The 16,262-nt window shown below is 27.8% G+C and overlaps 1 protein-coding gene across 1 annotated transcript in view; it reads left to right on the plus strand.

Moving 5' to 3' along the window:
- The window catches only part of LOC129958771 (U8-agatoxin-Ao1a-like), a 134,656-nt gene that overhangs the window by 92,682 nt on the left and 25,712 nt on the right, over positions 1-16,262 (plus strand). The window contains exon 2 of the mRNA XM_056071445.1: positions 13,507-13,619. Within this exon, the coding sequence (XP_055927420.1) occupies positions 13,529-13,619 (91 nt within the window). The 5' untranslated portion in view covers positions 13,507-13,528. The remainder of the gene's footprint in view (positions 1-13,506; positions 13,620-16,262) is intronic.

Here is a 16,262-nt window from a genome sequence, read left to right on the forward strand (position 1 = left end):
TCTTGTGTGAAGTGATGCATCCATGTCGCATCGCCAGTAATGATACGACTTAAGAAATCATTACCTTCTGCCGAATGACGTTGAAGGAATTCCAAGGAAGCCGCTAACCTTGCTCGTTTGTGTTCTAAACTCAAAGAATAAGGAACTCATCGTGAACATAATTTGCGATAATCCAGTTGGTGATGGAGGATGGAATGAGCACTGCCAACGGATATTCCCCAGTTCTCTGCAAAGTGTGTGATACACACTCTACTATTGCTGAGAATAATGGCTTCCACTCACTGTACCATGTCTGGTGTGCTCACCTTTCTTGGCTTTCCTTGCCTTTTCACATCGGTTAAATCTGTGCGACCGTTTTCTAACTGCTGACACCATTTCACAATGGCTGGATGTGACATTGCATGTGGCCCATATACTCCCAATATTTCACAATGAATATCCGTATACTCATTAAACGTTTTGCCCTCAAAAAACGTATTGTTCAGCGTACTTCAACGTTGGAGTAAAATTGCAGCTGATGCACCATTTTTTCTCGTACTGTACAACAACGGTTTTCACTATCCGAATGAAACTGCAACCGTTTTAAGTCATGGAACTCATTTATCATCTGTGCAAGCTTAGCTCTTGTTTCGCCATGATGTCATCTGTGGGGGAACAAGCGTAGCTTACTTTTTGAACGACCTTTGTAAATTATTGAAGAGTTAAATTAATGACAACTGGTTCAAGATGAAACTAATCGTAAAAGATTGTGCTGATATGTAAAACTAATTAATTGTGTCAAAATTTTGTATTCATGTTACATTACACCTTACTATGTGATGTAATCATGTGCAGTTCACTTTCATTAAAAGTAAAATATAAAATTTTAACATCATTATTTTTAACTTTTTTTAGGGAATTTTAATTCAGATAATAAAATTATATCCAGAGCATATTAAGTGTTATAATAAATTCATTGTGAGTTCTTACGCCATCTTAAATAGGAAGTAATATAAACTTTGGATTATGAGTTGACATTATTATTCATAAAATATGTCAAAAAGTTGTCCAATTTACTTCTTTTTATTATTTTTTGTATAATAATTTGATTGCTAATTGGTATTTAAAAGTTTCCTAAAATACCTTAAAATATAAGGTTGTCTGACTAAACAAGGTGATTAGCTATAAGAAATCCACTTCGCAGCTTTTAGATATCGAGCAAATCATTTAGAAATTTTACTACAGATCTGCCCGTATTTTATTTATACTAGCCAGATATTGGCGGGTGATATTGTATGACTTTTTTTATTTTTCTTTGTTGACAAAAAATGGATAAATTCCTCTTTACCAGAATATCAGAATTTCATAATTAACCTCGAGAAATTTTTCATTTAGTTTGACATAAAAATTCAACAAATGATTTCAATAAATTGTCACTTGCCACTTTTATTAAATATAATCTGAAAATTAAATAAAGAGTTACCGTTATATGTGTTTACGTCTTATTTGTATACTAGCAACAACATATTGACTAAAATATTATAAATTGTAAGTTTGACCAAAATGTGATGACTGAATAGTAATAGTCACACATTAAAGGAAATTTATCAGTGGATGAGAAATACAAAGAATTGATTTTAATAATAATTAAGTCTGTAATAAAATTTTTATAATTAATATAATTATTAAAAAAAAGAATAAAAGTCATCAAATAAAAAAAATATGATGCTGAGTGTCAAATAAATTTGAAACTCAGCAACAAGTTTGAGTTCTTCTTTGGCAGCTTTTTTTCTGAGGAGGGGGGTGATTTTTTATTCTAAATTTTCTTAGTAATTTAATTCTTGAATAAACATTCCTAACCCCAAATGTTCATATATTAAATAATTTAAAACAATTTTTAAAAATAAACATGGAAAAAAGATTGATTATCTTATTTAAAATCCTATTTATTTCATAAAACTAACTATCCCAGCTTCTTTATGCCTTAAATCTTTCTTCATCTTGTATTCGTCATTTTCGAATCAACTTTCTGGAATTTTATGCGAAACAAACACTTCTCACTTTTTAAATAAGTAGAAATTCACGAAGTAATTCTTAACATGAACGACACCCCGTGGAAGATATAGAGTATTAAAGTTACTTCCATGAAAAATATTTTTTAATTAAATATATTGCATGGAAATACTTTTTCTATTCTTAGCAAACCTAGAAATTAATTATGAAAGTTTTGAACAACATATATCACATGGTGAGCTCATAGTTTGTAATTCAATTTAATCAGTATCTGGACCTGTAATCCGATTATATCAAATCTTGGCACAAAAAAGTTTATACAGCTTTATTTTGGATAGAATATCATAGATATGGATAGAATTTTAGGGTTTTGCTGATATTTAAGTAATATAAACAAGACGAAAACTTATTCATTTTTTTAAGATTTCGTGATTTCATTGAATGAATTTTATTGTTCATGTCATCGAACGAATATTTTTCGGAATACTCACTTCATCTATCAAAATTGAATTTTACTTGCTTTTAGAAATATTATTTTCTGATAAATATATAATTTTTCTCTCTGTTATGGATTAAAGAACTGTAAAAACCATCGAAATCTTAACTAGTAAGGATCATGATTTCAGATATAAAACTAATTAAATGTCTCAAAGAATATGAAGGCTAAACTTTTTACTGAGTTTTAGGTACTCTGTTGTCTGTATTATGTGCTTTATTTTACTGTAGCTGAGCTTCAGAAAAATAAATTAACTATATAGATATATGTGCAAGATGTCATCTGTCACTTTTGATAAATTATTCAATTACTTAATGATTTCTCTTTTACGTTGAAAATAAATGAGTTTCAATGATTTATGAATAGTTAATTAGCATTTTGTTCTTAATGATCGGCAATCAAAAATCTTTGGTTATAAATAATTTCATTCCGGACTTTTGATATAATCAAAATATTCATTTAATGTTAAATCTGATTCCTGACTAATATTCTTATAGCAATATATATTTCCTTAAATACTAAATCGGATTCTTATAGTATTTTGGAAATAAATTCCTCCATTGAATATATAACACTTTATAACAAAATCACATCGATTTTAACTCGTTCATTTTTGTCGGGAATTTACGAGCATTCTAAGCCCTTCCAAACCGCCAACTTCCAATAAATTCTACTTTCAGACTTTCTTATTCCTTCGGCATGCCTTTTGCCTCTGTTAATGTATTTCTATTGCACAGTTTCTTTCATTTTGCATTCACCATGCACTCTAAGTCACATAAAGTATTCACTCCAAAAGAGGTTCGGAACGTCCATTTCAGACATGAAGTTACGGAAATTATGTGAGATATCAAATACATCCTCACCAATCTTAACTGGTTTCCGTGCTTATGAGTGTTTTTAGCCTAGAATGTTCATATTAGTGTGCTGTAAAGTACCTGTAATCGACCAAACTTAGAAACAGAAAAAGCAGAGGAAAGAAATAACAAACCTCTCTCTCATTTTTCTGTCCTTCTCTGTGTCGGAGTCTAGTACTAGTCTATACCATTTCGTGAACTAGTCCTCTAAGAGAGAGACCTAGGGACCTTTCCTAGAGGACATAGTTTGAGAAAATTGTTAAAAACGGCACGTGATAATTACTAAAATTTGTAAAATAAATTCAACTAAATATTCTAAAGAACTTAAACTAATAGCCTTTGAAAAATAATTTTGATATTAGAATAGTGTTAAAATTATTCTTATGCCGCCATTCCTTCGAAAATTCTTGATAAAGAAACTATACAAAAGTATTAATTTAGTAAAAACATCAGTTTAATTTCTAATTAAATAAAGAATCAATTAACTTTTACTGTTTGACAGTTTGAAAAAGTTCCCGTTTTTGTTTTGAAAATCACTTATATTAAATTTCATGAAGATCAAAAAAATATTGAACATTTGTTTAAGGAACACACACTCAGATTATAGACGTAGATGACTTGACAAAGAATAACACGTCAGGTAAAATTGCTGAAAGGACAACTACTACATGATTTAAGGATTATTTAAATAAAGAATTCAAGAAAACCTCAAACCACTTAATAATATGAGAATTTATAAACAATGACCAATAAGAAGGGAGAATCCGACAAATTTGAAAATTAATTTCAAATTTCAAAATTGCAGTTGGAATTGTGAATATTTGAAATTTCCCTTGGGGGAAAAAAATAAGAAAAAATTATAAATGCCCAGTTTCTGATTTTAATCTGAATAAAATGTTTTTCATATGCCTTTTTCCGAATAAATTTTCTTAAATTGATAAATTTAATTTATGTGAAAACGGTATTAAACTTTGAAAGATTTAGTACATGAAGCTTTTACAATACTACTACGAAACGAAATTTATCATAATTTTATAATGAAATATGAGTCGTGTATTCATTGTCCCAGTAAATGAATTCAAAGCTGCAATGGCGCATCATTATTGCGTACGAATAATTGGAAGGTCGTCTTGATATATCATTCCATGTCAATATGTATTTGACGAACTCTGGTGTCACCACAGATGAAGATGAATTGTTTAACATTATCAATGTACATATATCCAATCAAACGCGTTTCGTGTATTTAGATATCATATGAGCTGCTTATTGATAAAGCGGCATTGAAAGCAACATTATCAAATGATCATTCACAAGAGGAAATTGACTATACCAAACAGAATTTGATGTGAAAAGATAACCTGGTGGTCATGGGGAAATGAAGAGAGCAAAAGATAGCGTTAGAGGTGAATAATAGGAAATATCGAAGGCACTGTATAGTTTAAAATGAATTTTGATAATGAATATTTAATTGCAAGTTCTACAAAACAAAAATTCAAACATATATTTATTTAATTTGTCCTTTAGAAGGGATGTTCTTAAACTTCGAAGTATAATAATGGGAAATATGTAATAATTATTCATTTTACTTCTAAACTTTTTGATAGAATAAAATAAAGAATAAAAGACAGAGATTTGGATAGATTAATAAATTATAATAAGACACCGTAAAGTCTTAAATAAAGTTTCATAATAAATATAGCAATGTAAGTTATACAGTACAATGCCTATATACCTAAGGTGTTCAAGGGAGGAAATGATATCCAAAATATTAATAACACATAAAGAATAAATAAAGAATGAAATAAATAAATAATAAGGAATAAAATAAATAAATAATAAATAGGGAGTAAAATAAATAAATAATAAATAGGGAGTAAAATAAATAAATAATAAAGCAGGAATAAAATAAATAAATAATAAATAGGGAGTAAAATAAATAAATAATAAAGCAGGAATAAAATAAATAAATAATAAATAAGGAGTAAAATAAATAAATAATAAATAGGGAGTAAAATAAATAAATAATAAATCAGGAATAAAATAAATAAATAATAAAGCAGGAATAAAATAAATAAATTAGATATAAAATAAATAAAGGATAAAAGCCAGAATTTTAGATAGATTAATAAATTATTGCAAAGTAAAGTTTGTAATGAGGTTTCACAAGAAATATTTCGATGTAGGTTGTACAGTACAGTGTACATGTATCTAATGGGTTCAATGGAGGGAATGATACTTAAAATACTAAATAACGAACTAAAAAGTTATATGATAGTTACTTATTTACATATGTATTTATCATTGCATAAAGTAAAAGAAGTATACCATCCCTAATATGATTGTAAGAAATGAAACAAAATCCATGTGCGATGGATTTTGTTTCATTTCTTACATACACAAGATTCTTTTTTTTACCATCTACTTTAATATTCACACTGAAATAACTATGGAAACTTTTATTTATTATCTCCCGCATATGTAGTTATGTTTTCAATTTACTTTAAGAAACAAGCGAATATAAAAATTCTTTGAACTTGCTTTCATTCCATTTTTTAAAATCTGGCTTTGAAACGAGCAATCATGTAAGATTACATATTATTAAAAATAACTCTCTTACTTTAAAATAAAAAAAAAAATAAAAAAACTCAAAACATTTAAAAAATTTCTTGAAATGCTTCAAATCGATTTCAAGAAAACAATAGATAGTGAAGCACTTTTTCCGTGGATATTAAAACTCTTTATTTTTTTATGCGTGTACTAGTTTTAAAGTACTTTTAAAAAACTCAGATTTCAGTTTTAAACGATTGAAAATTGTGAGATGCTAAAATTCATTTTCTATTTTTATAACAAACAAAAAATATTTTGCATTTACTGTTAATGTTTTTCACAGTAAAATAATGAGTTTGGTTAATTACTTTTCGAATAATAAATCTTCAAAAAAAATAATTATGTCTTTTTTATACATATAATTATATTTTCTTATCTTTAAAAAATTCTGATGGGAAGAAAGTGGTTTCTCTTTTTATAGATAATTTAAAATATTCTGTTAAACCTTAAGTCTTAACTGTATAGTTCTCATTTTGAGAATTTAAAATAACTGCAACAATCCTTTATTAAATTTTGTTGTTAAAGTTTTAAAAAATTTATGACCTAGTAAATTTTGGAATAGATTAAATTTAATACGTTTAACTTTAGAATTTCGCTCAAATTATAAAACATTTTTATAATAAATAATTTGGAGATCAGCAATTTTAAACTTCTTCACGAATTTTAAAATGTTAATATGATAAGAAGCTTAGAGTTTAGCATTATATTTTTTCTAACTCTTTAGGAATTTAATACCTGATGTAAATTAAAATTTATGTACCAGCCTTTTACTCAGGCTCATAAAAAATTTTAGAGCTTTAACTTAAACTACTTAAAATAAATTGTCGGAGGCATTTCAAAGACTTAATATGGTTAATCTTGCGTTTCCTCTAATTTCTACAAAAAAAATGAGAAAAAAATTAATACATTTTTTATGAAGTTTTTTTCCTTCCATTTAATGAAAAAAATGCTTTTATCTGCATGCTCAAAATTTCAGGACCCCTACAAAAAATTTTAATGAAAAGATAAAAAAACTTTAATCTTATTCCTGGATTATTTATAGTAAAAAAAATATTTCATTACTGTTACTGTCTAAAAATATCTTCTTTTTTTGTTAAGCTGTTAAGTCAAATAATAATATAAATTTTAATAACTTTCTTTGAGATCAAAGTATTCACATAGAAAGAGACATGCTCATTTTTATGTAGAAAATGTTTAAAGAAATGACATAACCTTTTATGAATTAATATAATGTCGCTGATATATATGAGTAAAAATATTAAAAGAAAACAAAATATTAAAAAGTGATTAGAAATAAATGAGATATCTCTCAATTTCCACTTAATACCAAATATTTTTAATTGTTCTGAATGTACAGGATGTCCCTTTTAAAGTGATCCAATATCTGAATTTTAAACCTTCAGAGATAGGCATATCCAAGATAGAGAAATTCAACCACATCAAAGCATATATGCTGGTAAGAGATAGGTATATACTTCCGATTGGAAAAATGCTCTAAATGATGAAAGATATTATATTTCGCGATGTTTAATCCAATAAATATACTAGTAAAAAAATACAAATTATGAATTCATATGTAGACTTTTAATCCCATTAGTCATAGTTAATAAAATATTCTAGCCAGATTGATAGTTTCATCAGAAAAAAAAATTCCACTCCTCAGCAGCTAAACTGTCATTGTTTTATCCAATTTGAGATAGTTTTAAATGGCGTTTCGATGTAAATCCGTCAATCAAATCCAGGTATTTCTTCGAGATGGCTATTGACTGTCTTAAATTAATAAATTCAGAAATTCTTAACTCTGTCATTATTGGCTGCAACAGAAGGAATTTTTATTTAAAAATATTAATGCATTAAGAAAATGTTACTAAGTACAATTAATAGAATAGGAAAAGCAGTATAAAATTTAGAATTCGTAATTTTTTAAAAAATACATTTATTTACTAGAATGACATAAAATATATTTTTAATATTATTTTTCAAATTACAAATTATGCCTAAATTTAATGATTTAAAAATTAGCTTTTGTACCACAATTAGAGAGGACATGTTTATAATTCTAATATAATTCATTTCTGAGCCATATGCTAATATTTGTTTTCATCAATAGGAATAGTATTGTTTTCGTCAATAGGAATAATTAAATACTATTATAATCATAATTTTTGAGCAGATTTATTTAGGTTACTAACTTTCGTAATATAATCAAAGACATATAACACTTTAAAGCACTGCTAACAAAAAACACATTCTTATATGTATGGGTGTATTAATATTTGGATTTTCTATGAGTGCAACTAAACCTATTATTTGGATTTTCTATGAGTGCAACTAAACCTATTATTTCGATTTTCTATGAGTGCAACTAAACCTATTATTTGGATTTTCTATTTCCTTGCAGCTAAACTATTATTGCGATAAAGGTGAGTTTTCTTATATATTCCAATTAAGATCCATTTCAAAATCTGATCTTAAATGCATTGTCCATTTGTATCAAAAGGAACTCGCAATGACGAAAATAATCACTAATTAAGTATTTAAATTATAATCCCTACGATTTAAGATTCCATTATAGAAATTTTAAATAATTTAGGTGTAAAGTAACGTGATTTGAACTGAAAAAACTTATGTGAATTTTTAATATTTTTCTATCTTGAAATTTTAATGAGATGCTAATGATTTAACCTAGGAAAAGTTAAAAGTGCACGAATTAAAAAAAAATTATACGTTTATAAGTAAATATTTCGAATCATTATTTTGCATATTATTAGGAATTTAAGAATTTGGAATTACTTAGAGGAGTTAAGAGGCGCTCATTCGCCTTAAATCGCTGACAGACTATCAACTATCAGCGGGCTTGTAAAGCGCCATAAGTCACAACGCACAACAACAGCTTAGAAGAATTTATAATTATAGATCAATGTAACAAATCATGATAATTTCTATTTTTTTCATGTTTAGATATTTTTTGTTTAAATATAAGATAAATGTTGTTTTCTCCTGTCCAAACAATAATTAATATTAAATGAAATAATAGAATACAAGAACTTTTGTTGTTTATTTGTTTACTGAGTGATGGGCCATGCGAAACGCCCTCTTCGTATCAGCTTCATATCGCGTACATATCTGCTTTGACGCCCAGAACTTATTAATCCGATGATATACGAAGCAAACGTTCAAGACTCATCTCCTTTTCAGAGCACATAGCAAATAATTCTGACACCTGCTATATAAGATTTTCAAAAACTACTTTATAAGAATCACTCACAAAGTGGATGTAACTGTGAGTGGTTAACCGAATGTTGTTGTCACTGTGTTGTAAGCTAAATTGTATTTGGCTTACAAATCTTACATCAAGGATTTTCATTCAAACTGAGTATCTCGTAAATATTAAGAAATGCAAATGAAATTAAAACAGTCATCTAATCTCCAAAATATTAAAGTAAATTATTAAAACAATTTTAATTTCTGCGATATTTTGGAAAAGAAAAACCAGTCTATTTCTTACGTCGTTTAAACTTACAAAGCTAATCTAGCAAAGCAACCGCTGGAACTAGCAGAAAATACGTCATTTTTTTTTCTGCTAAAAACAGTGATATCTAGATCCTTTCATGAAACATTTTAAAGCTTGTAAAAGCATGTTCTTGGAGCGCCTAACATGGATGAATAAATATACTTTTCGTGAGGAAGAAATCGCGAAGACTGACAAAAAATACTGTAACTTTGTAGTAATATTTTGCTTGCCCTCAGGGCAATCTTTGAATAACGATGCTTTTATGAGAATACGGCAGCAAATAAGATGTTAAACATGAAATGCTTAAGTAAGAAACACAAAAATACACAAATGGTACATCTTTTATCTACGGCATATCATCAAGCTTTGTTTATTATTAGGATAAGGATGGTTTCACACCAAAATGTGCCGCAAGCAATAATTTCCATAAGAATGTCAAATATGTTGAGCCTGTTGCTATGACATTTATTAAACAAATGTTATATAAGCATTAAAGAGCTTACTTTTTGTAAAATAGTAAATTCAATTTTAATGCATTTTGTAATTGCATTACTTTTTGGGCAATATCTTTTAAGATTAAAGATGAAGCTTCTCTTCTTGGAAAAGCCTCCAGTTTTCCAATTATATAATTTTATTAAAAAAATAGAAAAAGAAATCTATTTTTATTATACTGAATAATCCTAAGAAATAAGCGTTTGTACCCTATTTCTTTTTCTGGTATATACATTATGCAATATGCTTCAAACTAGGAGAAACTTACCTCCTATTATTAATATCCTTATTTCCATTATTAAGGAGTAATTGGAGAGCTATGACTTAAGAAAAACTACATTTGACTTGTCTCAGTGAGTGGAATTAATTTATCTCAAAGTATATTTTTGATGGAAACGTACCAAGGTATATCATTAAATAACGTACATAATTTTGTACACAATAATAGAAAATGCAATGCATAACAATACAAAACGGAAATATAAGAATAGCCTATGTATTACTTTTCAGCATAACTGCCAATTATGGTAAGGCATTTGTCCTATCTCTGGATTAATTTGAAAATCTTGGTCTCATGAAAAGTTATTGAATTGTATGAGATCGTCGTCAGAGCTAAATCTTTGACCTAAGAGAATCCTTTTCGTAGATCTAAGCAGATGAAAATTGGAGGGTGCGACGTTTAAGGCTGATAGTGGCTGCTCCAAAACTTCCAAACCAAATCCTTGCAGTTTGGCGCGAACAAGCCAACAACCTTCAATGAGACCAGGATTTTTAAACTGATCCAGCACTGAGACAAATGTTTCAACATGAATAGCGATTATTCCAAAAAGTAATAATTTAGTAACACTTTTATTAAATTGAAAATCCCTGACTCGTGAAGCGCTGTAGGGTTGTGTGAGGCCATCGTCAGAGTCAAATCTTTGACCTACGAAGAACTTTTCATGGATCAAAGCAGATGAAAATTGGAGAGTGAAGATGAAGCAGGTTATTCAATAAATCAAAACAGTAACTCAAATTTGTCATTTCCTGAGTGATGGTACATGAAAAAAACGAATGTCTGCAGAGGGAGCAGGTGAAAATTGCGTCAGAATCAAACCTTTGGTTGGAGGGTTCGAAATTCAAAGTTGATTGGTGGCTGCTCCAAAACTTCCCAACCGAATCCTTGTATTTGATACGAAAACGCCGACTGCATTCTATGAGACCAGGATTTTCAAACTGATGCAGAACTGGGACAAATGCCGCAACATGAATAGCAATTATGCCTAAAATTAATAAATTGGTAATACTTTCATTTCCATTTCATATTGTCATGCATTGCATTTTTTATTATTGTGTACAAAATTAAGTTCATTACTTATTGATATACCCTCGTACTATTATATGATTCCATCAAGTAAATTATTCGGAATGGCGTTTACTGATTGGAGATAAACATTTACGTGTTACCATCTTTCAAATATTTTGAAATTAGTTTCATCGAAGTAACTCTATTGTAAAGAAACAGTATTAACAGCCTTTTCTAATTTTTAATTGATATTCATACATGCGTTTAAGCAATGTCTGGATTGTTTTAAAAGGATATAGTTTGAGCTTTTAAAATAAATCATTAATTAATAATAAACTTATAACCATTCATTAAACATCTGTATAGTAAAGAATAATTACATCGATTTATAAGAGGGAATCTTCAATTATTTTTTAAAACACTATTTACTTTTTTATAATAGTCAGAATCTTTCAGTAATATCATTTATCAGAAATATTTTTTTATCTTTAGTAAATTAATTTACTAATTTACTTGACCTTTCTTGATTTACTTGATTAAGTAATTAATTACTTAGTTTAATAAAATTAATATTAATTTAGTAAAATTTATCTTTAGTAACATTCAATAAAAATTCTTCTAAGTTATGCTATTAAAAAAAAATGTATTTTCAAAAAATGTACTATTCTTCGTTATTTCAAATAATAGTCACTATATAAGCTTATGGGGAGAAAAGAATTTTAAAAAAAAAGCTTTAACTTACTAAGAAATGTAGTAGAAATATTTATTATTATATAAATGTCTCAAGCAAAATAATTTTAGAAGAATATATGTTATATGAAGCACAATTTGATAATTAACAGTTTATTTCTTTATCCATCCGTTAGAATATCTTTCGCTCATAAATCTTTACATTTTCCCAGTTATGGGTGTTTAAAACTTTTTATGGGAAAAGGAGATGTTCAGGCTCTCCAACTGTTGTTAATTAATATTAAAATATTGCACATGTTGTTATAAAAATCAAATAATAAAAAAAGTTTCTTAAATTAAATACATTCTTTCTGTCACATTCTTTTATGCGCTGAAAATATTTTTAAGTTGATTTTTAATCACGTTAACCAAGACGCAGATTAATGATTTTAAGATAGATCTCAACAGTTTAATTTTTTTTGTTGTTTGAATTATTTTAATTATTCTTTATCATATTCATCTTATTTTTATTGAAGTTGAAAAAGTAATTAAAAACATATATTAATAAATGGTTAATAAATCAGATTCGTATTCGAATTTTTTAACTATAATTTCATTCTTAGATTTTTTTTCTAGGATAAAAATATTTAGTAAATGTCCTCAAAATATAAAAATGTATGGCATTTTTATGAAGCTCCAATGCTCCTTGTCTCTTCTTTTTCTTCATGCAATTTCTAAAATTAGAGTTAGAAAAATAAAATTATTCAAATACATAGCAAAACAGTATCTTAACAAACTGAAAAAACAATTATTCAGTAAATCAAAAAAGTATATCGATTTGGTCGTTTCTTGCGTGATGGTATACGAGAAAAAAAAATAATGATTGTTCTCGATTAAGTGAAAAATTGAAAAATGTGCAGAAAGTAGAAAATAAATCTGCAAAATAAAGACATCCTTTGCCACCTGGGTTATTTTAGATTTTTCAATATCATGATTCAAAATCTAAAAAAAAAACACCAATACGCAGTAACTCATGCTGCATCATCAATATGCATCATCATTCAGCAAAAACATCTTCAATACGCAATAACTCAAAAGTCAGACATCTTCACGGTTGCGCACGCATTTTCTATACTATGGACTCATGATTTGACCCCAAAATTAGCATACACATGTTCAGAAGAATGGGAAACTTTTCCGCCAAAAATTGTTGTCTGGTATGTTAAATCAGAAAAAGAGCCTACAATAATGAACGTTACGTTAATTATTCGTTCCGAAAGATAGAAATTTGTCTTATAATTTTCTACATCACTTAATCTAGCAATTAGGTTAGATTTAGTGATCTTAACAAGCATTTTAATCCCATAGTTGCGTTTATATTATCTTCGTTTCCTTCATAGCCATTCGTTGTTCGTATCTTCGGTTCACATTGTGCAAAAAAATCCATGATTTTCTTTTACTAAATCGATCTGTATGGATTTTGCTCACGATATAAGCAGACATTAATGAATCTCGTCTGTATTCAAATTTCCTGTTTATATTCAGAAAGTGTTTATTTTTCAGGGGGGTTCATTTATCTCTTTATTAATTTCAGAGCCAACCGCTGACAGGGAATCATGGACCGCTTCCTTTTGGTTTTCATCATCAGCTGCACCATCTTGGCACATGCTTTCCTCGCTTCATCATACATGGCCACTTCAGATGCTGGTAAGTTGTTTGGTTATTACGAATTAGCATATTCATTCTCTTTAAAACTCCTTTAATTATTTCGATATTAATGGTGGTTCTTTAATTTTATGCAAAAGAGTTTTACCATCTTCACTTAAACAAGCAGTGTCCTCATTACGTTTGGAGCTCTTTGATGAAGATAGAGCTCTACAAGAAATTCATCTTTGAAGCTTGTATGAACCTGAACTCGAAAATTTAACTTTAATTGCAGTGTTAAACGAAAACGATTCGTTTCCTTTTTTTTATATTTGCTGCTTTACGGAAGTAACAAAAATTACTAAAAGTGAAATATAGTTATATTGATACAATTACTAATATAAGAAAACTTGAAATCACATCCACAGCATGTATTTCTTATGCATTTTGATGCCAGATCAGGGGAAATGAAATATTCTTTTTTTATTACCTTCATCAAGGCTGGAATAAGATAACATAAAATTTTATTTAAATGAAACTGACAACCCAAAAATTATTTCTTTCTGAAATCTGCACATGTAATCCGATGCAATTGACTACATGGAAATATTTTTATTTGATAATAATGTTGTTGTAATACTTTGCATAATAGGAATGGTGGCATTTTAATGCCATCAAATCAATAAAAAATATCTTGTTTTGGTTTTTGTTATTCTCTCTATGTTAATGTTATTGATTAGATTATTCTCTAAATAATCTAATCAATGTCATTTGGATCTTTCCTTAAAATGATCGCATTAAATTTAGAAAGCATTTTTAATTTTGATCAATCATTCATTGCAATTGCATCAATTCATTTTCCTCTTTCAAATCAGTTCATTTTGGTCTCAAATCTATTCAGTAAATAAATTTAAATAATTGCTTTTCAGTAGAAGATAACATACTCTATTTTTACCCAATGCAATTTCATCCTTATTCAATTAAGGAAAAAAACTCCACTTAATTATTGAAATGATAAAATATTTTTAAAATTTATGAGGTAATAAGGTAATTATTAATGTAGTGATAATTATTTTATTCGTTTTGTTTATCTTTATATTAAATTTTCTTCTTTTATTTTCCTCAAGACTTTTCTTAAACGTATATATAAGAACAGATTATAAATGTAATGCACGGAATGGAATAAAATAAAACGAAAAAGAGTTAAAACGTTGAAAGAATAAATTTAATGAATAAATAATAAAGGGTATTGTGAAATATCTAAATCAGTACTGGAAATTAATTGACATCAGAAGTCAATAAAACAGAAGACAAGTCTTTTCCAAAAGAAAAATATTTTTCAAGTAATGCACTTCCAGACATTTTTCTCTTTTCAAACAAAAAAGAAAAATGAAACCTTTGCTTTCTTCACCAAGTTATAGTCCGTGGTTTTCTGAAGAAAATTTCTTTCAATGTAGTTTTGTATTGACAACGGCAGATAAATGGAAGTAATTTGGAGTTTCCTTTTTTCATGTAAACCGATTACCTGAAAAGTAATCCTCTTACAAAGAGCTTTCAAATGATCAGCCTTTGATTTGTTTTTCAATGCGAGTCGTTCTTAAACTGTCGATAGGAACACATAAGCACTTTTACGACATTGGACTTTTCACAAAGATTTTAAATTTCCTCGCTTTCTATATCCACTTAACGAAAAGGAATCTTTTGCTTTCTTCCTTAAAGAATACTTTTCCTTTTAGAATGTGCTGTTTACTGATGCAAATTAGTGTCTTCACAAGTTAGAAAGTTAGCCAAACTAGCTGATTAAACAGCGCCCTTATTCTGCCTGATTTCAGTATCTCAATACTGCTGAATGTCTTCTTTCGTACTTTTCAGTTAAATAAAAGTAAAACATTGCCAAGTTTTAAATTGTTTTCGAATAACACTTAACAGTCTCCGATTTTTTATCGAGTTAGTCTCTGGCATTTACTTAGGTGAAAGAAATAAATAAACATGAGTGAATAAAACTGTTTGTAAATTAAATTGAAATAGTTAGAAGAAAAGAATTCCTAAGCATATATTTTAAATAAAGATTTTGTAAAGAATTTGATTAATCTTGAAATTAAATAATTTATTTTATATATAAATACAGCGAGATACAAGTCACAATAAACTCTTTATCTGTTCTGGCCGTTATTATGTAAAAACATTCGAAAGATCTGAGGACTAGAGTTAACTAATCTGCCAATATAGAATTTCTCCTCCACTTTCAATAAACAAATTGCTAGTAGAATTCTCATAGAAAATATTTTTAAAAAACACTGTCTAGATTACATACCGTTACTTGCTAAAAATCTAATTTTTATTTGATGTAATATAGGAAATATACAAATAACCATATTAAAATCAGACAAGAAAACCTGTCACCAATACAGATATTCATTGAAAAAGCTGTATTCGTCATGAAATGAGATTTACCAATAACTAATTTCATAACTTTAGTAATTAAACAAATGTGATCTTGGATATGTCAACAGTAATTTATTTTAATTACTCATTTTAATTATATGTCCTAAACTATAATTACCGTTCTTTTACTCCATTTATTCTTTTCCATTTGCTTATTTCTTTCTTCTTTTGTCCTCCCGCTGGTGTGATGTGGTGTGGAGAGGGGAATGCCAGCTCAGGTGTCGTCCTTGTCATCTGACGGAAGTTCGAAATTATGAGGTC

Source organism: Argiope bruennichi, chromosome X1, assembly GCF_947563725.1.
Source record: "Argiope bruennichi chromosome X1, qqArgBrue1.1, whole genome shotgun sequence".
Lineage (NCBI taxonomy): Eukaryota > Metazoa > Arthropoda > Arachnida > Araneae > Araneidae > Argiope > Argiope bruennichi.